Below are 27961 nucleotides of genomic sequence, written 5' to 3' on the forward strand. Positions count from 1 at the left end.
AAATAACGTTATTAAAACGAAAGACGAAACATTTTCATAACGTTTTCAAAACGTTTTTGTGTTTGCTGGGCGCGCGCGCGCTAACCGTCAAATGGATTCAGAAAGTTATAGACAATCATTGGTAGGCAATGAGTAAATGAAATTACAATAATGATGTAATTTTGCTTGAAAGAAGAGACTGAGGTAACCCGTATGTGATATTTCACTGATAGAACGTTAATCATGTCACGATGGTGGTGTGATGGTAAAAACCATATTAAATACTTAATCATAATTACTGTCCACGTTAATGCCAAATGAGAAAGACATGTCGATACTTCCCTCACCCCAACCCCATTCCAAATCTTCACCGCCCCACCCTCTCCCCCTGCCCTTAACACAAAATATGTCCATTGATTTATACTTAAAAACAAATTGTGGCATGAATAAGACAAAACAACAGAAAATACTTGAAATAATAAAGAAAAATAAAACTACATTGCCTTCCCTCCCCCCTCCCCCCCCCCCCAACTACAACAGAAGACAACTCTTAATACGTGAATTAGAAAGAAAACTGACAGACGCAGTTCGTGACATAATAAGAGGTTTTCGGCTGACATTTTAGACTATTAATTTTCATATTTTGATATGTAGATTTTCCCGGAAGTCTGACGGATTCGATTTTAAGGTCTGACGTAACGCAGGTATTAACATATGAAATATTTACCAGACGAAAAGTTACATACTTATTGATAAGATTTTTATACTGCCTTGGTGTAAGTTGGAACTAACTACTCTACGATCTACAGTTTCAGCTAACATACAAGAAAGAATCTTGTGTAAACCAATATAAAAATTCATTTGTGGGCTTTTACACTTTTTCTACCAAAAAAATAATAACAAAGAAAAAAAAAACAATAACAAAGAAAAACGAAGAAATACAGATTTATCGATTGATGACGTCACGGAAATGGCAACATCCGATAATTACTTCTTGGTAAATCTCCCTAGCAACGCTTTCTCAATACCAATCGTTGGAACTTCAACTAGCAACGAAATGAACAAGGACAACATATAGGTAGTAACCAAGGCACCCCAAAAGAAGAAAATCTGTTGGTCAGAATGAAATGACGTCATTATTGGTTAATTAGCATATGAATACTGTTGAAAAGTTGAAAGGTATAACGAAGTCCCCGAACCCTGAAGGGTGAGATGGTACAGGGAATACGTAAACGAAAACGAAAAATTCAGTGCAAGCATAACTGTTATTGGGATGCACCCACTTTCTTATTAAATTTAGTCAATTTACTGGCAAAAAATGGCTAAAAACTAAAAGAACGTTTAATATTTATCATATATCATAACTCCCCATTGATATATCTATATATATGGATGTTGATAATGTTAAAGATATGCACTGGTGACTGGTCGTAGACATGTTAGTTAAGCGTATATCGTAGTGCCGTTGAGAAATAATTTCAAGAAAGTTCTTGACGAAAGTATGGAGCATTGTATTGTCCAAGAAATAATCATGCAAAATATAAACAGCAACATATGACGATCATGTTGCTAAAACCAAAATTCAAAAAATATCAAATGTCACAACCGGTCCCTTTAAGCTGATACTAAACCTACTCCCACCCCCTACCCTATCCCCACCCCCTCTACTCCCTCTTAAGTACTTTTTTCGTCCCTAAGACAATTATTACCTAGTTGATCATTCTTTCTCAATTCAAGGAGAATAAATTTGACGGACATAACGCCAGTGAAAGTATTATGGTTCGCGTTTTATTATTTTGAAGGGTTGTGCGCGCATATGGCCAAACTCTGTAGCCAATAGTGATTACCTTTAAAGTACAAATAGAGGGTGTATGCCTATAATGAGTTGTTAACATTAAACGGCGAGAAGCGAATCACAACAGTTAAACGAATCCTTACATGTTCATATGGTGTGTAATGAAACAACGTCTTTTTGGTCAACAGGAAATGGAAAATAACCACAGGATGAAGGAGATAAGCACAATAGTTGAGACGGGCCAAAGGTAACCAGAGATTCCATGACAAGAATGTGTTTATCGGCCCTGAAATACAATATATATATATATACATTTATATACCATTTTGACTTCATTTCCGACTTCTGAGAATAATCATTCACTAATCGACTGTGTTTTTACGTTTTCATTAATATGACTACGGTACATCATAAATATAATTAGGTTATTGTAAATCCTCAACACGCTATGAGAATGTCTAGTTGTACGCTACCGTTTAACATTAAGTACACCGACTTCAGGATCATAACGAAGCTCTATGCCATAGAGTTTCTTTAAAGGGACTCAGTCAAACTTCCTTATACCTTTTTTTTTAAATTATCCTTACACACGCCATAACAGCATGGATTGCCTTTTCTGTCAGTTAATTTATTAGGACTGCTGCAGTACAGTGTGTGTCAACCATTAAATCCACAAGTACCAAAATAATGGCCTCATTCATACTCTCATTTCATGCTTACATTTATAATACTCATTCATACTCTCGTTCATGCTTCTATTTATAATACTCTTTTTCATACTATCGTTCATGCTTTCAGTTAAAATACTCATTAAATACTCTGACATAATGCTTTCATGTATAATACCAATTAATACCCTCATTTAATGCTTTTAATTGTAATACTAATTCATGTTCTATTTTAATCCTTTTAATTGTAATACTCATTTATAATACCTATGATTGCTCTCATTAATACTCTTTCATTGATATTACCAATTAATACCCTCATTTAATGCTTTTTATTGTAATACTAATTCATATTCTCATTTATTGCTTTCATTTATAATACGTAATTCATAATACCTATGATTGCTCTCGTTAATGCTCCCATTTAATACTTTCATTTGTAATAATCATTAATATATTCTCACTTCATACTTTCATTTACAATGCTAATTCATACTACTCATTGCTCTCAATAATACTCTATTTTTGTTCATTTATAATACTAATTCATTTATATTCTCATTTATATTCTCATTTATACATGCTAATCAATACTCTTATGTAGTACTTTCATTATCAATACTCAATGCTTGCATAAAAGACTTAATGTTATAAGTTCACGTATTTACCAAAGTCTAAATTTCCTCATAGCCAATCGCATTTCGACTGTACATTGACGTCATCTAAACTCACTGTGCGAGGCTAGGGAACTACCCACCTGATCTGATCACGCACTTAGTACGTGGTAGTGCCCTATACTCATACGTCATAGACATACCTCCATTTCCAGTCACACAGGCGAAAGCCACCCATCCAACACCCGAGGCGAAGAGGAATCGTCGCATTCCCAACCAAATTGCAGCAAACCATTGTGGCAGTGGTTCTGTGTAACTAGATCCCTCCATTGCTAAAACGATGGTTAGCATCACCCCCAAAGCAAAAACCCAGCAAATTAAATTCCAGACCTAGAAAGAAGAGGAAAAAAATGGCATTTGAAGAATAAAGATTTTTACCAACAAGGCCTCAACGCTCCCCATCCCTCCACCACGCCACATCCTCTACTCAAAATCCTACCACTTCTCCATCCCACGATCACTCATTCACAAAACGACTCCCTCACCCTACCCCACCCTTGGTGTGATAATTCGTTTTAGAATTTTCCAGGACTTTTCTAGAGATCTTTACTCTCCAAATTGTTCACAGACATTTGTAAGGAACACACAAGATGACTAAATGTCCCAGCAAGGCAACATTTCCTCGAAGGTTGTAATACAAACAGTTTAAGAATTTTGACCAAAGGTGACCATATTTGAATATCTAGCATATTTGGGGCTAATACAGCATACCTTTAAAGCCTAATTATGGCATTCCATTATAGGCACAAACAAGCCAATCAATAACTCTACAATTCTGTTTTATACTGTAAAATAAGCACACAGCGATGACAATGTACTTTTCTGGCAAAACTTTCGGCCCATATGCAGAAAAAACGAGCGAGATAAAACCTCAGACAATAACACTGCGTGTCTTATGCTGGTGAACACAACGGTCAGTTCAAAAATATAAGTCGGACGCATGCGCGAGTGACCGTAGCATGTATTATATAAACAAAAATTCAGGCTACACAGTAAACCCTTTTAGGTGGGGCTCAGTACAGTCACGGATTCGACTGTCAGATATAAACTAATGACTCGAGGGTTAAATGCGTTTTTCTAATTACTACTTGCTCAGCTGTAGAAACGTTGTTTTGGAGAGAGGAAGAGACAGAGAGTGTTACGTAATGGTACTAGGCATAGTGACTAAGTCAAAACAAGGAGTTGTCATGGAAACAACTCCCTGGAAAAAATACGTACAACAGCATATATAGTTTAACTTGTACAGTTATAATGAAAGGAATGGTCGATCAATACGGAGAGCCAAACGTTCCATAAATGTCGAAAAAGAAAGTGAAGTGTCCAAGTTAATATATATATGTCCAAATCGATATAAACATGTTACAATTCGATATCAGCATGTTACAATTCCATATGAACATGTCGAAACAAAATACAATATGCCATTGCGTCTATCAACATGTCAAATTCAACATCAGCATGTCGAAAACTTGTAACAGCATGCCATTACTACATTGGTCATGTCAACATGCTATATTTACGTCGTGCTATAATTTTGGCACTTCGGCGCGCGCCAACGTTTCATATATGCCGAGATTTATTTCAGTATGTCCAAAACTTGTGTCAGCATGGTGAGCGAAGAGTAGTGAAGTATTGCCATGACAACGTTGCACATGGTTCGTGTCGTTCACACGGTACTATGGTTGAATCATGGAGCTATAAACAGAAGGAGAAAACCCACTTTGAAGTATCATTGTAACCGACAAAATTTGATCGCCATAAGTAAACATGCCTCGGGGCACAAACACGGGTAAAGCCATCATCAGCTATTACGTAATCCTGGTACAAAGGTCATTTCGTATATAGCGTCCCTCACAACATAACAACAGACACTCCGATCCTAACGTATATGTAATTGAAATAGTATACACAGTACTCATATATGTTACGTTACGCATACCTGTAAGAATTTCGATCGGAATATATCTTTCATTTCTCACCGAATCATGCGAAGATTCGTATTTAATAATTAATTGTTTATCTCAGCATATATTTCATCGCAATATATGAACAAGTAATGGCGAAATAGGTACTTTTAGTCAAGTGTAAGGGGCTTTATTATCTTGCCCATATACTTTAAACTTGTTATCTTTATTTTTGGTGGGCTTCTTGTACAAGCTACGGCTTCCAAGCCCTTCCACCATTTTCTCTCCGAAATTTCCATTATTTTTCTTTTATATGATTTATTACTTATTATTTTCTTTGCATGGTATTGTCTTCACAGTCCTATTATTATATAAACATTGTGAGGAAATGGAAAAATAAATGAAATGAAATAAAACTTTTCTTCGTTCGTTAGGCAAATAACGTTAGTGCTGTTTGTTATTGCATTGGGAACCTAGTGTTATAAAATTAACAAAATTAATTTAACACGAAACATGGCTGCCAAAAAACTTGGCATCCGCCAAGGACATTAGAAATGTTCATGCTACAGGATATAGTTGAATTTATGGTGAAGCTGATGATTGAAGAGTTTGAGAGGCTGGATGTTCCATACGACATAAATTTGGAAGATACATTAATTGTTGAAAAACATGAGGAACAAATTCTAAGATAATTAGCAGGTTATGTGCCATTTGCCCTTAAAAAACGTTACATGAAAGTTAAGAGTACTCAGAATGCTTTAATATTTTTACAGTACTTAAACTGTATGTCTGTTGCAGGTGAAGGTCACAGTTTTTTAGATGAGTTGCGACCAATGGGATCGACTCACACACCCACCGCCGTGCCTGCCTATGCCAGTCACGGGAATACATCGATATAGCAAAATTACGTAATCAGTTCCTGTTCCTGTTTCGGATAAACATCTCTCGTTACCTCCGCGGAGCGCAACAGATGTAACCCCTGAGGGAACGAAACGTATCTCACTAAGGAAAAGTCGTAGCTTTCCGCTACAGTATATTCAACCATAGTACCGTGTGAACGACACGAACCATGTGCAACGTTGTCATGGCAATACTTCACTACTCTTCGCTCACCATGCTGACACAAGTTTTGGACATACTGAAATAAATCTCGACATATACGAAACGTTGGCGCGCGCCGAAGTGCCAAAATTATAGCACGACGTAAATATAGCATGTTGACCTGACCAATGTAGTAATGGCATGCTGTTACAAGTTTTCGACATGCTGATGTTGAATTTGACATGTTGATAGACGCAATGGCATATTGTATTTTGTTTCGACATGTTCATATGGAATTGTAACATGCTGATATCGAATTGTAACATGTTGATATCGATTTGGACATATATATATTAACTTGGACACTTCACTTTCTTTTTCGACATTTATGGAACGTTTGGCTCTCCGTAGATCAATACATCTGTATGCGCATGCATCCGATTAAATGTTTTGGACGGTTTTGCTCAACAAACAACGAATGTTTTGTCTAAGTTTCTCCTTGTCTTGATTCGCTCTGCCAATAAGAACCGTCATTATTACGTGATGATATAGTACAAAATAGTTACAAATAAAAAGGTTGTTTAGACTGTCCAGACATAATATGGCTTTTCAGGAGTCAGGTGGTGTATTCTGGGTAATATTTAGAACTTAGATCTATAATTAGCTCAGAATGCAAGATTGTGGGTGATAAATACTTGTCCCTCTTTTGTGGTTTTTAAAGGGATGTCTAACCGGAGAGGTGGTCCAATTCTTCTTTCCCCCTGAATGTAAAAATCCCCCGAATGAACATGGCGGTTGAAGGAAGGGGGGGGGGGCTGTCCATTAAGTCCAACCACAATAAACAAGCATCGAGAAGATCTTACCAGAGGAATCTTGATTTTCGTTGCTCTGTATTTGAATATAATGAAGCCCACAAAGATCCCGACAGTGTAGGCCTGCACCCGACACCAGGGTTTGGCATAGGTACGATCAGCGTCCGGGGGGAACGCATCGCTCCTGTTGTTGTATTTTCTGTGAATGGGAAACAGATAAATAAAAGCATCTTAAACTTGAAAACTCTGGTCTAATTTATAACCTTTTGCTGATTCTTTTCTGTTGATCCTGAACCACTTGTAAGTATGTTTGTTCGTTTATACTACGAGGACCACAGGGAAACATTGGTTGGAGCTAAGGGCCAGAGTGAACACAAATCTCATTATACTAAGTTTTTAAGCGAACCGATGACCTATAGCATGCAAGTCAAGCTCTTGTGATGACTTGTAGCATGTAAGTCAAGCTCTTGTTATGACATGTAGCATGCAAGTCAAGCTCTTGTGATGACTTGTAGCATGCAAGTCAAGCTCTTGTGATGACTTGTAGCATGCAAGTCAAGCTCTTGTGATTACCTGTAGCATGCAAGTCAAGCTCTTGTGATGACCTGTAGCATGCAAGTCAGGCTCTTGTGATGACCTGTAGCATGCAAGTCAAGCTCTTATGATTATCTGTTGCATGCAAGTCAAGCTGTTGTTAGTTCCCCAATACATTTACATGTTACATTATCTTCATTATAGTGTTCACAAGAATGGCCTGTAACGGATACCGTAGTTATTCGATGTGCAGCTCGTACTTGTTACTACTGATAGTTTGTATATCCTGAAAGTGAAAACATTCACAATTGCCAAAAGATAAAAAATAACGTATACAATTAGGACGGGAATACATATTAAGCTTACACGTACGCCAGCCCATCTGTCCATAGCACAAAGGCAGTGTGAGACTGTACTCCTGGACACATCACTATTAACACAACGCACAACTTAAACTGAGCAAACAATGTGGTTATTTAGAATTTTAATCTTAAAAGTTAAGTTGGCAACTTTGAATGAATCATGATACGATTCTGGCGGACAGACAGTAGTAGATCAACTCGAATTCAGCAAAAAGAATCAAAAACCGAAATTTGGTTTATAACGAAAAAATCAACATCGCAGTGGCGGAGCGTCCATATAGTCGGGGGGGCGAATGCCCCCGCCCCCCCCCCCCCTGACGGACTCAAATGGACTGCTGGCGCCCTTTTCAGCTTTTTTACCACGTTTTACTTTTTCGCGATTATTTACTTTTTTATTGCGCTCTCATCTACCTATTGACATTTGTCACATTTTGTTGGCGATGACACCTATTTATTCTTCGTTTATCTGCAAATTAGTAGGCCAGGAAAGGGTCATTTCCGGCGATCTAGGAAGTATCTTTACTCAAAAAATTTCTGTACGCTCCGCGCCAACCTGTGGTGGCGCTCTGCTTAGAAAGTGTCGAAAAAGCACCCCTACAGGCTATTCTCGCCCCCTTGACCAATACCCCTAGCTCCGCCACTGCAACATCGACATCTACAAACTGTTCCTTATGGAGATATTGTATGATAGTACAGTGCCATATAGCTACCGTTTAAAAGTGAGATGTTAATAAGTTGTGTACCTAGCCTGGTTTATCATATATGCATATATTACTTACACGCCGTAATTTCCAGCGGTGAATCCCCAATAACCAGACACGCTTGATGTGATTATGATTGACACAACAGTGACCGAAACCAAAGCGATGACACCATATCGTCTCCAATGTTTCCTGAGTAAAAGGTTGACAAAATCCAATATCACTTAATAAAAGAAGAGAGGGTAATAGTGAGGATGTCTTGGGGGGAACATGACGATGGGGGGGGGGGAGGGTGTAGTGTGAGGTGTAGTGGGGTTAGGGAGTGATGAGGGTGAAGGTGTGGTGTCAGATGGAGAGTGTGGTGTGGGGTGGAGGTGGTGAGGTGAAGTGGGCTTAGGAAGTGATGAGGGTGAAGGTGTGGGGGGGGGGGTGAATGGTGTGGTGGGGTAGAGGCCGGGGGACGGGTAGAGGATGTGACTGGGTGGGATGACAGATGTGGGTGTGGTGAGCAGGGCGGTAGGTGTGGTGGGTTTTTTATAGGTTGAGATGGGCGTGATTGGCATGGGGTTTGTTGGGGTTTATGGTGTATTGGCTGGGAGGGTTTGAGCGTGAGGTGGAGGCAAAGTGTCTTTTAGAAAGCTGCCGTATCGAATTATCGACCCGACCCAAGGCATACTATTCCTAACTGACCTAGCATATATATATATATATATATATATATACCTCCGTCTAAGATTGTGAGCAGTCACGCGTCACCAATTAGTAAGACCCTATTGTTCATAGTGTAGTAGTTACACAACCACTCCCTGTTACTAGAAGGTCATATAAACGGTTATTGAACGGGGTCTAACTGAAATGTATAGGTGTGTTTTATTGTTTCTGAGGCACTCGACAGGTTATTTGAAGACAAAATCACAAACACTTTAGGTATTCCGTACCGTTCTGTCTTACGTTTATAAGCGTTTAGTCTGTATAGCTTTTGTACGTACAATTGCTAAGACAACCTGCCTTAACTACATGTACCCTGAACAACTTGAGATATTTAATATGCTATGAATACTTTAATTTACAATAAAAAAAAAACTATATAGCCAGAGAGTGAGAGATAAAACGTACTTGTATAAGAGTATAATGAAAATTGGTGAAAAGATGAAGAACTGCATATCGTTGGCCAAATACCAAGTCCAACCCATACACTGTTGGATGAAAGAAAGAAAAAATGATCATAATATTAACAACTATACGACCGCATTTACTCAAGTTGGTCGATCGTTAGGTTACTCTATGTCAAATTAATTCTATGCGTAAAAGACTAACGGTTTGATCAGACTTCAAATTCTTTCTACTGCTACTGTGTGTGTTTGTTCTCTTCAGTATTGAAATTGGGAATTGGAAGTTGGGAATGTTGACTGATTCTACTGTGATATTTGTGACGAATAAAAAACGATTGTGGACTTCTCCTGAAGTTCATATGTAATATAACACACTATTATCATTATTTAGCCGCACATTGAACACACACGTACGCAGGTGTGTTTAACGTGCAGACTGAGGACACATTGTTCGTTAAACTAACCTTAACAGTACCTCTTAACAATATAATTCTTCTGAGGACGTGATGATTCTTTTCAAATGACGTGTGAGGACTTGGAATTTCTTCCAAGAGACAAACCCCTACCCACTTCTCCAAGGCCACCTCCCCCCACATTAAGTACTCACCTGACTCACGTTGCCAGGGTAGGGTACCAAATTATTAATGTATAACAGATTAGCCCACCAATATTGTTGGCAGACAGCTCGACCTCCAGCAAATGCTTCATATTTTCGACTCCCTTCTCCAATCTGGATGACAATCGAAGTCCATATACCGAGACAGACCATGTAGACAGGAGTGAGTCGAATGTATCGATGAACATAGAACATGACCCAGTTCATTTTACCATCTGACTTGTCTAATTGCTTGAGGGTCAGGTAGGTTACAAGTAGACCACTGGTGAGGGGTGTTGAATTTAGACAGCAGCCAAAAACAAGAAAAATATGAATGGAAACGGAAGAAACATGATTATAAACATAGAGTTACTATAGTAACATAATAACCTGAAATAGTTTTAGACTTGTTTGATGATATACTCATATACGATGATGTTTTTTACCCTTTCATCTATGCATAGGGTGGGAGGGGGGTCTTTGCAATTGTTACTAGCAGACTGGGCCACCGAGAGCGAGGGTTGGGCAACTGATCAGTTTTAACGAGATAATTATGTCAAGGTTTTTCATTTTCCTTCAAGTCTTCATGTTTCTTCCAGTAAGTTATGAAAATGGCAACATATTATTTTATATTCCATATTTTCACAGGCCCCCAAATTCACCATCAGTGTTTGGAGTGTGTGCCATACCTGACTCCCACCAACTGAGTAAATTATGTCACTTTTTTTCTTCATGTTTCCTCCAGTACGTTATGAAAATGGCAACAGATTATTTTATATTCCATATTTCCACAGGCTCCCACATTTACCATCAGTATTTGGAGCGTGTGCCATACCCGACTGAAGCCCAACACGTTCTCTTCATCTCACTCTTCAAGCCTGCTCACATAGAGTATACTATTTCAACATTATCTACTTTATAAGCATAATGACGGTTTCGTTTCCAGTCGCAGTCGTGGTTGAGAAAAAGGTTACGAAAGTATACACAGTATTGTAACAGAAAGGAACTATATTACCTGCTAGTAAAGTATCATGTAATTAACATAATTATATATGCACGTCTCTCACCCCTAAAACAATTACTCTGTTCTGGCGTCTGTATCTTGGAAACAGAACAATTTATGTCTACGTTCGTCAGATATGGTGATGATAAACAGGTGTACATGTGTTATTATGCACCCTTTAACATCTACCATTTGCTTCATATTGGCTACAGCTTGGCGGTGGCCATAGTACACTTGCCCTGTATACCATTAGCTGATACAGAATGACCCACCCTACGAGTTAACACAAGCTTTAGCTCAAAGAAACAAAGCAATGCTTCAATTACAGGAAACAGCCTGTGTGGACAAAACTTTGAAATTGCGGAAGCCTTCACCAGCCGTCAGGCTACCCACTAATCACCGCACCCACCGGTGCCTCCACCCACCCACCCAGTCCAGACATTACCCGCACGGATAAAAATAAGCAACCATATACCTCAGGACAAGAAATGTATCCACTCCATAAGGTGCTTCCCAATTGAATGCAAACCACGGCTTTGATCCGATTTCTGTGTACACGTAATTCGCATTATCTGTACATAAATAAAGAATGAAAGTATAAAATATATGTTATCCATCAAATGTGCTGGAACAAACAATAATGCCGAAATCTGTATTTTCTGTATAATATTGCTGTTTCCAAACCGCAAACTAACAAATTCAAATTTCGTACTGAATGACTTACACGAAATTGTTTGCTTCATATTATTACATTTATTTTTAATATCTTTTTCTTTTACACAACATTTACTATTTAAACAGAAAGCAAAACTGCAGTGTGGTTTCGATGATGCTACATGAATAATTTCATATGAATGTGATACACTAGGCTGTCGGATATAGCCAGGATGAAAAACACAATTCAATCTAAGTAGTACAGCAAAAAGCATTGAGATATGACAAACACTATTCACATTGGCAGCTGATGACCGAGGATGGAAGTTTTTCTTGTAAGCATACATATTGATCTCTACCAAAGACAACAGGCTTCTTCTACTCAATGTGGTACACCTACAAACCGTACATTAAGCAGGCGCTGGGCGATTTTTACCCCTGGTCTCCAGGATTTTGCGTCTGGTTTGCCTCTAAAAATTATAACTAGGCGCCTGGGCATTTCCCAACGTTACTATATCCAAACCTGAAGTTTTTATTTGGCACTAAAACTCAACAATCACGAGATACGACGGAAAACTTCAACAACTGAAGCAAATATATAATTCCTATGATTCACAATGATATCATCCATTCCAATAACAACGACGTATGTACCATCAGTACAACGTTCATTACACACCTATTTGCACGGTCATGTATGCAGCGACGTACATAGCAACACCAAAAGTTACCGAAACACTAAGTCAATGGAGATTTGGTCGAGACTTCTGAATCTAATCTACGGATGCCTTTAAGCTAATTTTCTACTGCTATCAGCCTCTCGTGTTTTTATGAGGCGAAGCGCACATGTTATCTAATAAGTTGGTCGGTTGTGGATACGGTAGGTAATAACTCACATTGCTTGCAAGGGTTGAGCGAGTGTACGACCGACATTGAACTTACACATGCAAAGAATAATTGGAAAGTTTAAGAAACCAACATCAAGTTAGTTATTACAATGTGAGCGCATTGAATTTTTCTTCTGCCGATCCCAAAGAGCTGATATATTGTAATAAATGAACAAAATAAAAAAGAGGGTAAGGCAAGATTTTAAGATTGTCCAAGATTCCCTTCTTAAGTTTTCAACAATTTGACCCTGGTAACCCCGAATGACCTTGCACCTCCACCAAAAGCAACAGGCTTCTTCTACTCAATATGATACTTCTACACACCCAATATGAGTTTGTTCTAAGATGCCCTTCTTGAGAAATCGTGTTTACAAGCAAGGCGTCACATACACACACGCATAATTTATCCGCCTGTATGACAACAAATACTGTGCATATAACCTAACATTATTTCTTTCATGCAATTTTCTCTTCCTCTTAAAATCAACTTACCCAAGCGCGTGCCAAGGAGAAAGTAAAGGCAGTGGTACCATATAATCCACCACATGCTCAAACAACGGAGACCGTTGAGGGCTCCAAGGTTCGCTGCAGGTTTCTTGGCGTTTAATACTTGAGATCCGTTTGTGACGAACGAGAGAGACATCAATACCTTGTGAAGAATTACTGATAAAAGAAAGACGAAAAACACATCATCCTTTTAATTATAAGTTTAGTGACCGCAGATCATATACCGATATATATATATATATATATATATATATATATATATATATATATATATATATATATATATTAATATATATACATATTAATATATATATATATAAACCAGAATTAGTACTGTTCGATACATAAATTAAAAATCGGATGTATGTTTTATTCTTCATAACAAAATTCAAAATTACCATTTCCCGACGAAACCGCCTGATTTGTAGTAACTTCACCCCTTTCGATGTTTTCAACTTTTTGATCGTGTTCATTTGCAGAAGAGACAGCCCCTGGGGTGGGGACTTCTCTACCAGTTTGAGGTGCGCCCTCTTTGAGCGGTAACCTCCCTGCCTCATCTTCTCTCGCTGCTTGATCAATATTAGTATCCTTTTGTGTAGTCGATACGTTAACAATAACAGTTGTCTCCGTGTTTTTACGACGCCGGAAGACAAGGTCATAGGTCGTACCGACTATTGCGGCAACACCAAAGAGACACAAAATGATCCTGAAATGTGTGAAATGATTTTATTGATTTAACTTCCTTATTAATAATAACTTTATCTACATTAAAGTTTCCATAGGTCAAATGCATGTTCATACAGAACAAATGACGAAAATTGCAATAAATTTGTGTATGTGAGGTCAACAGAATTGTCCTGCAATATTCTAGAAGAAGAAGAAGGGGAAAAATAGTCACCCATGTTTCATTTCAAAATGCATATCCACCGTATTTACCCACATATACGAATTGTAGTATTGTAACATTTTCATTTGCAATCATTGTTTCAGATTTTTAGTAAATGAATGAAAGTTGACTAATGATTGACAAGTTAACGACCTTACATTGTTAAAGTATGTATCATTGTTGAGTATCGAAGAGCATCGAAACCGCTGTCGAAATCAACACACAAAGCTTGGTTTGTCGATTTGTGAATGTAGGGAGTATACATACAGAGATTCGTCGCATGACATGAGGTGAACGAACCATTGTATTTAATCATGTTAAAATAACTTGAACCACGCACAGTTTACCACACAAACAGCAGCATGCACACACCTATGAAGTTATGTGTACTTAGTGCACTTTTACAAGCCCGACCACGCACACTGTCCGATGTGATCACGGCGTCACGTGACTTAACTCGACCATTGTAGTTAGTCGAATTGATAATCTGTCAGTGCGGGTGTCTGTATACGACTGATCAAGGTTTTGCAACTTTAAGGTCGCGTAGGGGTGTTTTTTTCCCGACTAGCAGTCGGCCATGTAGCCTACTACGTTGTTGCACGATTAAAACTGCACAGTTATAAGTAATGAAAAGCCCGCCGCACGCTGTATGACTGATTGTATACAAGAGATGAGAACGTTTGATATGTCTACCGTTACCATAGTAACTACACGGTTAAAACTCACATGACGAATATGGAATCCCAGGTCCACGGCCTGTCGATTACACAGGTGAAGTAAACTCCACGGTTAATATTATATTTCGCAAGAACTATGAACAAGAGGAAGAAAGGTAACATTTCAAGTGAAATATATATTAGAAGAGATAAAAGACATTTTTTCCCAGACTATTTATCCTAACTTCGTAACTATACGCTATTTTGTACTATTAAGTACTCCCCCACCCTCTGCCATGCAGCCCCGCCCCTAACCCATGCAGCCCCACCCCCAACCTCGCCGATGCGCAGCGTACGTGTTCGGTACGTTTTCTGTATATATGTACATATTTGTATGGGTGCCAGTTTGTACCATTAGGCCTACTAGTCTTGGGGTCATTGCGCAACTGTAGGTAAGCTCTATAATTAGATTGATAAACACATCTGACGAACACGTTATCTCTATTTGCATACATTAAATAAGGCAAACACAACAATGACGTCATACCTGCGTTAACGAACAAGTAGAGATCCACGTCGGAACACGACTCCGGCACACAAAGGCCAATTTGAAACGGATACTAAAATAAGAATGTGAAATGATAAAAGTATCTGATAATAAATATGACAATTATCAATTCTTATTATTATTTTAGAGGCAGCGATTTTACGGGCTGGTCAATGCGATACCACTGAATTACCTTGATATACTATTAAGAATCTTAACCCTAGTAACTATATACGCGGTAAATGTAAGCTCTCTTTTCATACAAAACTTGTTACTGTGGATTTGGTTAAACGCCTTTGAATATAAGTAGATTGAAAATGATGCTATAGGTGTAAATAATACCACAACTACATTAACGTACGTATGTAACTCTATAAAAGAAACAATCTTAAAGTGGGCTCATGTGGTGGTGATTGGAGTGGAATATTTTCAGATATTATCATCGGGGTCGTTTTGGTTGTCATTTTTCTTTCTTTTTTTCTAAAAGAGAATAAGTTAAAAGATAGATGGTGTGACACTAAGTTAGATTGGCAAAGTTAGTGATTTTCAAGCATTTCAGAATGAGTCGGTTGTTTATATTACTCCTATCGACCAATCGGAATAGTTGGGGCTCATTATCCTGTAACATTCGAATAAGTTCAAAAACTGAACTATCGTAGTACGGAACTGTTTAAGTGCCATGACAGCCCAAGCCATCAGCTACATATATGATTAAGGTGTAGCAGGAAATGTCCGCTGAAAGCTGATACCTAGCTACTGTATATATGATAAATGGCCTCAGAAGGTGACGAATTTCAGTGTGTAAGTCTACGGAGGTACCACATGCAGTCTGGTGTTAAGGATATTTCCATGGCAACGCAACTCTCCTCTAGTAGTCGGACTAGAAACCGGAAATACAGGTAAGTTACACAAACCCACGCAAAAATACCGAACGCCACACCGAACTGTAAACGACTTGTTAATGCTCAGGACTAGCATGTACTAAAGCTGATGTATGTGATTTCGTTTTCCTTGGGCGTCACCATATATGGTGAAGTGTTGTGGGTACGGATCGATATATGACACAATTTGAACAAAATGTCTGATGAACAATGTGGCACTGCTGAATCACCCCCTCCCCCCCACAACATCCCCACCCCTTTCATTTTTGAAAATCAAAAGAGAATGGAAAAGTGTAAATGATTAATCGCAGAAAGCTTCCTATCATGGTTGGTTGTGAATTCGACAAAGTTGATAAATTCTAGTACTCAGTTCTCAAAATTCAACCTTCCTCATACGTGTGCTTTACCTGTATCAGAGTAATTCGAATGCAAGAAATAAACGGAATTTCTTAAAGATTTCGGATTCATTTGGGGTCAAAAGCATGATTATTCTCTACATTGATTTGGTATCAAGTAATATAACAAAAGCCTCAAACCAGTCTAACCGGGCGCCCTAAAAACCATTAATTGCTCAATTCCTTCAAAAGGTATTGGGTGGGCGGATGTACGTGTATGAGGTAGCATACGCATATTAAAAATCCCACATCGACTTACCCACTATATCACAAAACTAATGTGGTCTCTAAGTCTAAATAGAAATTTTCACCACTAGCTAAACGCTACCCATTACTGTATAGATGACAATTAAATTGGCCATTCATGGCACCATCAAATTTTCCATATCATGAAAATGCATTTTTTTTTCAGAGCCTGGAGTTTTCCTCCTCACCTCTTCACTCAGTAGTAAACAATTTTCGTACTCTGCTCCTGGGAGGCCAAAAGAGGTCTAAAATTGCCTTAATTGACCCAAAAATTTCACCACTTGAACTTCCATGCATGCTCTTCAACATGCAAGGCTTTTTGCAAGCCACAAAAACCCAGATCCTGAATGAATTGATATCAGAAAGATGCTCTCCTGCTGCTTTTGGCACCTTTCCTGAAGGAGAACATTCGGACGGATTGATATAGATTCTAAGCCACCATAAGCGCGCCTAGCGCCACCACCCACCCACTGGACATATACTTACCTATCACAAGAAACCACTAACTATATATGTATAATATTAATGGGCCTATAATATATACCTACGACTTGGTGAACAAACAATCTACCATAACGGAATAAAAAATAATGTCAACATTGATAAAACTGATTGCATCGGAGCACACAAATGGTTAATTATCAATCATAGCTTATATGGGTTTTTTTTATATTATTTATTATTATTATTTTTTTTCATTACTTTTAGTCAAGCTAGTAAGAAACAGTGTGGTCTGATATCACAGTCAATATACTTATCGTGCGTATGTGATTTTGTACAACCACGCACGACGTGCCTGAATTACGTGTTCAGATTATACGCAGGGTTTACATTACAGCAGTTTCATCACCTCCAAGTTCGTAACGTGACCCAAGTTAAACAAACCACTTGACAGGCACATTGTTCGCGATTACCAGTTTCGTGCTAGAAACACAAACTCATGTATAATGTACGTGAGAAGTTATCAATGACAGGTAACGCCCCTGTTTTCGCGCGATCATCTTACTATGGCGCGCGGTTTGTGACATCTTTATACTTTGATAAGCGTGTACACTGTCGTCGGGGATATTGAGTTATGTCAATTATTAATGAATGTCAATTATGTCACCCCAGGCCACATTTTCAAGTCTTCCTTTTGCCATAAGTACGCCATGGCAGCGAGAATAGGCTACATTATGCTCTTTAATATTGCCCACACAGAGCCGGTAGGACTGTATCACCCCCACTCCCTTCCCCACCCTGGCTCCGCTTATCAGACCTTTTTCCGGAAGATACAACTGCCCCACACATTTCCATTCACAACTCATTCGGAACGGATACGTTGTTTTTACTTGACCCACGCAATACTCCTCTACACGTTCCATCCGTTCCCCTCCCACACCCTACACCCACCTGTTACCCTTCCTGCCTCCTCAGATGAACTCTTACTAATATTTTACGATTTTTCTTCTTTTTCTTTCGTTTTGTCTTACCGGAGGCACATTCATGTCGCACACTTTGGCTGTCATAGGTTTTTCTCGGGAAGGGTTTTCCTTAACGGCAACACATAATTCGAAGTTGGCCAGGTACTGTACGTTCCCTGTAAATGCCATGGTGATAAGTGTCGGTGGATTGGCATTAGACGCTCTTACTGTGGAGAGAAAATCAAGAGGAAAGTACAAAGTAAACTACATCTTGTTCGTTTACAAACAGTCTGTGGACATTCGGTGATTCCTTCAATGTGAGAGTAATTTGCTCTGTTTCTGTTCGCTGAGATCATAGAACAACAAAATTGGGAAAGCAACACTAGCAGGCTATCCCTCAGATAAGAGAGATTGGAGCAGTGGGTACGCCCACATGATGCATGATGATCATACACTTATTTATGATTGGAGGATTTTGTCACCCCTCCCCATCCACCATCACCCACCCCCAACCCCACCCCACCCCTTGCAACTTATTTACGGATGTTGTTTTAACTTTCAGCGGCAGTAAAGTTGCAGCAATTCTGTTACGCAATGAACTTCAACGCCCTACTTCAACAAAGTACAGTAATGGGATTCGAATTTATTAGAATGTATCCATGGTGACCAAACTGAAAAGACCACACGCTTTAGTCTTAAACATATTTGATCCCATGTCGAAATATGGCGTTGCTACTATGTGAATTGCTTTTACACACTGTAGGGACTGTACAATAGCCTATCCGCGAAGGTTCCGTTTGCCCTCTGGCCTGCATTGACTGCCATTATTTATCGACGGTGAGGTCGAGTAAATTTGCATTTCTTGTAGGATATGATGGCTTAATCACCGATTTTATAACCGTTTTATGGCATCGTGATGTAGAGAGAGTTTAACGAGTAAGGATATGCCTTCATCTGAAATAACTTAGTTACAGTTACTTGGTCAAGCTCTCTGTTCAAATACTTGAACGGGTAAATTCTTGACATAGTGACAAACAGTGGCGTAGCTACGGGGGGGCCTGGGGGGCCGAGGCCCCCCCATGAAATCGGCTGGCCCCCCCACTGGCCCCCCCACTGGAAAAATGGGGTAATAAAAAAAACACTCATCAGTGTGATTCGCTAATAATTTTTGTTCAATAATTTGGGAAATAGAGTTACACAATTTTCTCGTCTGCATCTGGCAGAATAAGAATAATACAATATCTGTAGTAATCATGAGAATGGTCACACAGCATGGCATGGCAATGGTCGATGCGACGATTGCGACCATACACCACGAACCTTGTTGTGCTGCGTGATAGCGATATCTGCTGAAAATATGTTCAGTGCTTCCACCTAGCGCAACAATCTATCAAAAGATTGGCTCCGTTTGTTCTGAGCCGAGGTATCAGGTATTCATGGGCGGCGATCATGGGGGGGGGGGGGGGGACGGGGGGACATGTCCCCCCAATATTTTAGGTGGGGGATATAGTATCTTATATCCCCCCCCCCAATATTTGGTGGCATAGTTTTTTTTAAGCATATGTTTTGTATTTTTTTATGATATCGCTAGTAATTTCAAAATAGAAAATGCTTAGATGCAACTTACAAGGCCTGGGAAGTGCCATCTGGGAGGCATTTTCGGCCAAAATTTTCTTTTGCGCTTCGCGCCAACTTATGGTGGCGCTACGCTTAGAAAGTCTGGGTACAAGCTTTGCCCCTCCCTTGGCAAATTCCTCGCAAAGCGCCTGTCTAACCGTGTGACAATTTGTTACTATATATGACCGAAAGTAGTTTTTACTTTTTTTTCTCGAAATGAATAGCTAGACGGACCGCATCCGTAATGAAATTTGGTTTGCATCTTGTGTATGAGTGTAAGTACGTACAATCATACATAGGATCCACATCGATATGGGTTCACTGGGTTTCCATTTGGCCTGTTTCCTACAAGATTTCTAACCGCAGGTGCGTAGCCAAGGGAGGGGGGGGGTGAAGGGGTGGAGACCGCCCTCCCCCTCGAGCATATTTTTTTGGTATTTTCTATGATATCGAAGTTTTATAGTAGCCGTTATAAGAGGTTTTAATATTTGTACACCAATAAATTAACTGTGTCTGAAATTTCGAAAATCCCTTGACCAACATTCTTCATCATAGTATACTTCCCTCTACACTCGTACAATTTTGACCGGTCTGTTAGTGGTTGAGGGGGGTTTTCTATATTGGTTGTCCATAGATGAAATTTAGTGCAACATTATGGGTATGTTTTGAAGTGAATTTATTATTCAAATTCTGAACAAATAATGGGCTTAAAACCTTGAAAAGTGGGGCTGACGGGTATTGTGGGGCGTTACGTAGAATTACCTACAAATGCAATGAGGTCGAACATGATGTGTGACTGGTGACAATCTTGACAAAAGGTTATGAATGAAAAAAAAAATTATTAGGAAAAACTTGGTTCTCAGGCAAAAGTGTACATCTGGTTGGTCATTTTCAAGCCCGAGAAGTGCCATTTCCGGTCATCTGGGGGCTATCAAAACCAGAAATTTTCTTGTACGCTGCGCGCCAACCAATGGTGGCGCTCCGCTTTGACAGTAATTCGCCTGCATCCAAGCAGATGTCTCCCCCCCCCCCCCAATATTTGAAACAGATCGCCGCCCCTGCAGGTATTCATATATTGCCTCGAGTCAAATGAATATATGTCATTGAATATTCCACAAAACAACTTTTTTATGGCCACGAAACTGTCGAAACAGGATTTTCCACTACTGGTAGAGATATAAAATATTGGGAATTCTGAAATTCCTGCAAATGATGCCAACTTCCCTCAAGTTAAAAGTCTGGTTGAGTTGGCAAGGCCAGTCAGCATGAAAGAGAAAAAACTTTTTTTGCATTTCTGTCACCAAAGTTGCACATCTTTTTGGTTGCTATTTTGCCTCACAGGTGCCATCTCCTGCGATCTGGGGGGTGCTGAAATCTCAAATTTTCTCTGTACGCTCCGCGCCAACCATGGTGGCGCTCCGCTTAGATAGTAACCTCCGGCCCCCCCACTAGAAAGAACAGCCCCCCCATGGCCCCCCCACTCAAAAAATCCTAGCTACGCCACTGGTGACAAAAACAAACCCAACGGACACTATGGTTGCTTGCTTATTGGAATATTAGAGTTTTCTATTTCTACAGCCAATATCATAATATTTATGCCCACATGTACCAGCTATTAACCATCAACTGTATTCCAAGATTGGATACCATTTGATTTAAAAGTTGTGGAGTTATTGCAAATTTAAAATGTTGGCCCCTACCCTAAGATAGGGCCGAATAAAATTTTGTGCCCAAATGGCCCAAACATGATAGGCCCCACAAATTCGGTCCCAAAGTATGTGTCCCAAAATGCATCTGAGGTGGACATTTGGGGCCCAGATGACCCATAAATGGGCCCGGAATTTGTTGGGACCCAGATGGCCTACATGAATCAACAACCGCATACCAAGTTTGGCAACAATCCGAGTTATGGTTGCGGGGTTATTGCAATGTAAGCAAAATATGGGCCCAAATGGTCCCCAAAATGTTGGGCCCACAGATTCGGGCCGAAAGAATGTGTCCCAAAATTCGTCTGAGGTGGAAATAAAACTTGCGCCAACCCAGCCCAACAATGGGCCCGGAATATTTAAGGGCCCAGATGGTCCCAAATAAATGAGGCTTACATGTACCAGCTATTAACCAACAACTGTATACCAAGTTTGGCTTCAATCCGACTATTGTTGCAGAGTTATTGCAATGTAAAGATTTTACATTTTAAACCCATAACCTCATACATATTCATAAGGTCAGCGCCAAAAACGATAAGGCTCACATTCTCATTATAAACATCAACATAACAAGTATGAAAAACATCCCACACTCCCTTGTTGAGTTATCGCGGACCCAAGCAAGTGTCACAGACAAACACACGCACACAACAGCATACACACTTGACTGCATCATGTTCCTTTGCTCTAGCAAGGAACCAAAAAGCAAAGATAATTTTAGCCCTGCTGACACCAATCTGATGTTGCAAGATGCATTTACAGAATATATCAAACTTTGAAAAAAATAATATCTTCGCGATACAATATGCTGTAAGGATGTGTTTGTCGTCTTTTATGATCCACATCATCTTCAGCGATTTTGCTAAGTAATCGGCTTGAACTTACCAGAAACAAAATCCTTGAAGGCTTTCAAAAGTGATGGATTATTTCAGACCAGAAAGCCAAAAGCCTTAGCAATCTTTTGTCAACCTCTTTAAATAATAATATGTAATATAACACTGCAGGCAATATTGCAAGGCTCTATCATGCATGGTTGCCTTTTAAGCGATAACAAATGGCATATACTCTTCTAACTGTTATGGTTTACAAGATATTCAGCTTTCCAGATTTTTACATCTCTGGAACGCTCCTTTAAGGGCAACACAAACTTGATGACGTCAGCTTCCTCGGTGTGGTCTGAAATGTTATGTGTAAAAGTAGATAGGCTAAATGAGTATAACAGTAACAGAAGTGACTAAAACACGCACACAATACAGACAGGTTAATGAGCATGGTGAACACAACGAGATAGATGTAAGGGGATTAGTAGACAAGGGATGGAGAGAAGGAAGAAAGAAGGAGGAGGAGGAGGAGGAGGAGGAGGAGGAGGAGGAGGAGGAGGAGGAGGAGGAGGAGGAGGAGGAGGAGGAGGAGGAGGAGGAGGAGGAGGAGGAGGAGGAGGAGGAGGAGGAGGAGGAGGAGGAGAGGAGGAGGAGGAGGAGGAGGAGGAGGAGGAGGTGGAGGAGGAAGTTGTATTATTGTGTATCTATTGAAATTTGTGTGATTTTGCAGTTACTATAAAGGTCTGTGTGTTGCACTATACGTAGTCCAGTTGCCGATGGGCTTCATGCGTTTAAACTGTCATTTCTCAACAACAACAACAAATTAAAAGTCATATAAAAACAAAACCTACAGTATATTGATGGTCAGTGTTTTTAAACGGCCTGCAAAATATCAAACTTAATTTTGTATTCTCCGCTTGCATCTTCCAGCATACTGTATACTGTATACCCTGTATTGTAAACACCACAGACAGAGGCTCGAAAAGTCTTTCTTTGTAACCTTGAGCTGTTATTTACTTTTTCTGCTCTTGAGCTCGGCTGAATTGCTTTCAACTGAGCTATAGCGATCGTGCGATTCTGCCCAAATTATGTCACTGTTTATAAGCCACCTTGCTTGAATGACTGCCATGTCGCCATTTTTCATTCGATTTGACTGCAAATTTCGTGAGTAGTTTGTGTGAGTTACGATTTTCATACATGCGATCAAAGTTTATAAATTTGACGGTCATTTGAGGTCACGAGAGGTCATTTTCTAAAAACGTAAGAAATGCTACTGTACTCACTACTTCTCATATACAGAGTTTGTCCAAATTTGGTTAAATATTGTGGATATACACGTTTGAATGGTGGTGAACCAAAGTTGTGCAGGAAGTTTTTTTTTTCGTCATGTGAGGGTCCAAAACAGGGCCCGCCTGCTGCAAAGTTTTCAGTTATGATGAAATGAAGGCCACAGATCATATGCAACGAGCATGATTTTTTTTTTATAAATTTGTTATTATTTATCATTACCTGTATTCGTTTTGGTGTGAGTATGAGCATGTTTTTCCACTTTAATTTCCCGTCATTGGGCGAATTAATTCCACCCGTGGGAGATTGCGGGATATCTACCCCTGTTTCCTGTTGAGGAAAGGATTTCTTTTCAATTATCATCTTGATGATATCAGGAGAGACTGTTTCTTCCCCCCCCCTTTTCTTCTTCTTTCTTTTCGGTACTTGTAACCGGGCCCCGGGCCGCCGCACTGGCTGCCTTGGTCTAGTCACGCCCAGGAGGGCGCAACCATTTTCTTTTTGTATACTGGGAGGGGGATAAGATGTTGAGTTGTCCAGAAGGGGAGGAGTCTAATCCAAGGGGTGTCCCCTCCCCCCCTTTAAAGAGTTTTGGTAGAAAAGCCAAATGTGTGCTATATTGTGCAACTTTTGGAACAACGTTGAAGAGTTTTCGGCTGCTTAGGTTGCACTGTAATACACATGTGATATATCCATATACTGTACTGTACCATAGGATTTGTTGGTAATATTTTGTCTGCCGGTGTGGGGTAACGGGTAAGGGGGGGGGGCGGCTGGCCGAGCAATGTTATAAAAGTTATACCAACAAATTTGACAGTATTTTTCATAATTACAGTTGTATGTACTCCAACCCTTAGGAAGTATTTCCGATTGTGTTCCCTGCGTATGTATATTTGCAGGGATTCCTAGTTGGAGTCTTACATGGTTACTTCAGCTGAGAATGTTCCACTGTTATAGTTAATGTTCTCCGATTGTGATTTAAAAGCACATACGTAGACACATTTCAGAGAATAATTCAATTTCACTGGAATGCACTGGAAAGCCCCGTTATGGGACTGGTCCACCTTGGAAAGGTTACTTACATCAGCAACTTCCTCAAACAGCTCAAACCTGATCAATCTCAGCCCATGTGGGAGATATCACAGATTTATTGAACGTTCCCTCAAACATGTATACGACTGTGGAAACTGTTAAAGGCATTGAAGACTCGCCCCAAACGGCGTGCCGCGCTCTGTTGCTTGCAAATGACGTTTTCTTCTTGTCGCTACAAAATGCAGACAGTAATGAAAAGTGATACCTTGTTATCTTTTATCTAAACCTGAGATGTCCATCGCTGCTATGTACACTGTGTTGTGGGTATTGACCGTAGCTGTATGTACAGTATTGACTGTATACACTGGTATTATAATTACCGACGGTAGCAAGCTGTGTGTGTATTTTCTGGGATCGATGGTGGTGTTTAACACTTCTGTTGCACCTCATTCGAAACTAGGTCAGATTACCGGCATGAGACGTTAATTCTTTGTGAGCGAGTCTTTACACCCTTTCAGGCATGCACCGTCAATACGTTAAAATGTTTCTCTGTAATTATCATTTGTTATTAATTTGTTGAGATGAATGATGACTTTAATGATGCAAGCGTAATTAATCACATTGTTGCATGGTGTTGAATCGACGAGATTTATTCAATGACCAATAAGTCGTTGAGTTGCAAGATGTTGAATTACTCACTAATAGATTTAAGGAATTTTTCCCTTTGTTGCAAAATGTTAAAAGATTATCTGCACAATTAATAATTTTGTTGAAATTTTCTACTTATTGTAACGAAAAGATGTTCACATTTTTACGGCACTTTAACTTTTCTATATCCTTAAGAGTATTTCCGTTTCAATGTGATGAACCTAGGCCAGCTCCCCACCCCCCCCCCCCCTTTACTCCCACTTTCATTTCTACTCGGCCAGCTCCCCTCCCCTTTTCTCTCCCACCGTCAGTTACTCGACTGCGGTGGACCTTTAATAACAACGCCAACAGTGGCATGATGAAATTGGATGAGATAAATGAGGTTTATCTATGCCAGTGGTACCATCGGACACTCGGAGTGCCCATCAGGTGTATCCATAGTCTTGGCCAAGTCGTTTGTAATACTACTGTATTTTTCTCGCGTGCAAACTGTACATGCCTCAGAGTCCGTTTCCGCCTATCACGAATGTGATTGCCCACTGTATTTTACATGCCACAGGATCTGTCCGATACAAACGTCTTGGACATCCTGGTATCGCCGAGCGTTGCTGGGGCGTTCTCGGGCTACAGCAAATATAGATACTGAAAAATAGCTTTGTGAAAAGAAAGGTATAAACTAGGCTGTTCATACTAGGGTCTTAGCAAGACTAGTGTAACCATTGCGTGGAAGAGATCTCTCGCTGTAGTCTCAATAAGTCCATCGGTCGTGGAATATTTTAGTTAAAAAAGGAAAATTTAGCAATCCACGTCCGGTCCTTGGCCTACGTTTCATCCGTTACCGATTACGGCTTAAGCTAGAGTAGACGTTCATATTGATAATAGCCTGTTTGGCCCCGTTCATTTCAGGAAGTCATTGACAAAGGAAGGCTCAAAGACAACAATATTTATATCGTACCAGCAATATAATGCAAATATGACCTAAAAATGATAAAAATGTTTATAATTCATTTATTTACAATTTAAATATTATATTTGATTGATGTTACGGGAGGGTTGGGGAATGCGGATGGGGGGGTGGTATGAGGGGGTGGGGTGAGACCAATTTGAATTATCTCAAAAGATTGATATGCCTTGAAGTTCGAAGCTTATTGTTTTAAAAGGGATATTCCGGGAGGCGAACTTAATTACTTGATCACAATGCTGGAGATTATCTGTGCCTTCGGGTCAACACCAAATCCTCATACCATTTTATATGGCGACGTAATGAAGCGTTCAAAATTTGTCATATTTTTGTAAAAGTATCTGGCAACAGCTGTACAGTGAATGGTGTAACGACAGCAATTTCATCTGAAATTCTTCTGCTTTCTTCACAATATTTAATCACTTATTAACCGGAGGACAAATACATGTTTCTACAAGAAAGTAGCATTTTGATGAAAATCTAATTCCAATAAAACATTGACAGCCTTAGCAATCACTTCTGATATAATTACCTGGGTTCCATCGGAATTATTCTTCACTTGTTAACCCCTCCCCCACACCCTCCCCTCCCTCAATAGGAGGGGGTGAGCGGCACCTGACTGCATGTCAGTCATTGGATGAATCTCTATCAATGTAGCAGACTGCTATTGACATAAATGAAGCAGGACTAATTAGGAGATGTGAAATAAGCACAGTTCTTACCTTGTAAGGCGTATTCCTTGAAGGTCAAAACATCTGACACCAGTGTCCATCCATCTTGCAAACATTCATCCGAGACATATGAACTCAATTCGGCGAAGACACCACTCAACCCGGACACAGTCGGTTGACCAAGCATTGTGTACATCAGATCCAGCTCGGTTACATTATCAAACGCGATCTCCAGAAATTCAAAGTAAGCTTCGCTTGGCAGGAATAAATCGTTGTGGCTTTGACATCTTGGTGTAAAAATGCACAGTAGAATTACCAATGCACTGGCAATCGACAACCTCGGGTGCACCATGATTACAGAGTCATCAAGTGTAGCTGGCAACACTTTTACCTGAATGGTACACGATATTTGTATCTTTTCAACGATGACCAGCGCACAATACTAATATAGTACATAAACAACGTCTTTTCGAATTGTTTTTCAGATCAGACTTCCCGCAGAGCAATATTTGTTCTCAATTTAGGTAAACAGGTCAGTATGAGTAAACTTGACGGTAGGAATTTCTATTAGCGTATATCACTAGAGACTGTGTAAAACGTTCGTAGACAGCGATGGGCTTACTGTCAAACCGTGCAGTATTGTGAGTAATCCTGGAACTCTACGCCAATTGCAATAGAAACGTATATATGTACACACTAGCTATATTAATAGGCCGTACGCGTGACCTTCGAGACTTAACGACTACGAGGTACGTGCATTGTATTGCGACGTCCCTTGTACACGGTTGTCAATGAACAGAACACCTTTTGTCAGTGTGTACTGTAGCACGTGTACTTTGAAGCCAAAGACGATTGATTTGTGTATGTAAACTCGAAAATGAAACCTACTAATAACATATGTAAAAATCAACCAATCAAAAGACAGCTACAATAAGGGCAGCCTTTTTATATTAAACAAGGCAATAGTTACGTCACG

General features: G+C 39.7%; 1 protein-coding gene across 1 annotated transcript; it reads right to left on the reverse strand.

Annotated features, from left to right (window-relative positions):
• Positions 1-154: 154 nt before the first annotated feature.
• Positions 155-27805, reverse strand: LOC139984747 (nose resistant to fluoxetine protein 6-like). The gene is made up of 14 exons (XM_071998772.1): positions 27037-27805; positions 18312-18469; positions 15318-15390; positions 14841-14925; positions 13627-13934; positions 13214-13384; positions 11656-11752; positions 10190-10460; positions 9587-9666; positions 8549-8662; positions 6925-7072; positions 3260-3446; positions 1918-2060; positions 155-1089 (listed from the first exon to the last, which is right to left on the reverse strand). The coding sequence occupies exons 1-14, from the start codon at positions 27335-27337 to the stop codon at positions 967-969; spliced, it is 2259 nt and encodes a 752-aa protein (XP_071854873.1). The 5' UTR covers positions 27338-27805; the 3' UTR covers positions 155-966.
• Positions 27806-27961: the final 156 nt, after the last annotated feature.

Source organism: Apostichopus japonicus, chromosome 17 (genome assembly GCF_037975245.1).
Source record: "Apostichopus japonicus isolate 1M-3 chromosome 17, ASM3797524v1, whole genome shotgun sequence".
In the NCBI taxonomy this organism is placed as follows: Eukaryota; Metazoa; Echinodermata; class Holothuroidea; order Aspidochirotida; family Stichopodidae; genus Apostichopus; species Apostichopus japonicus.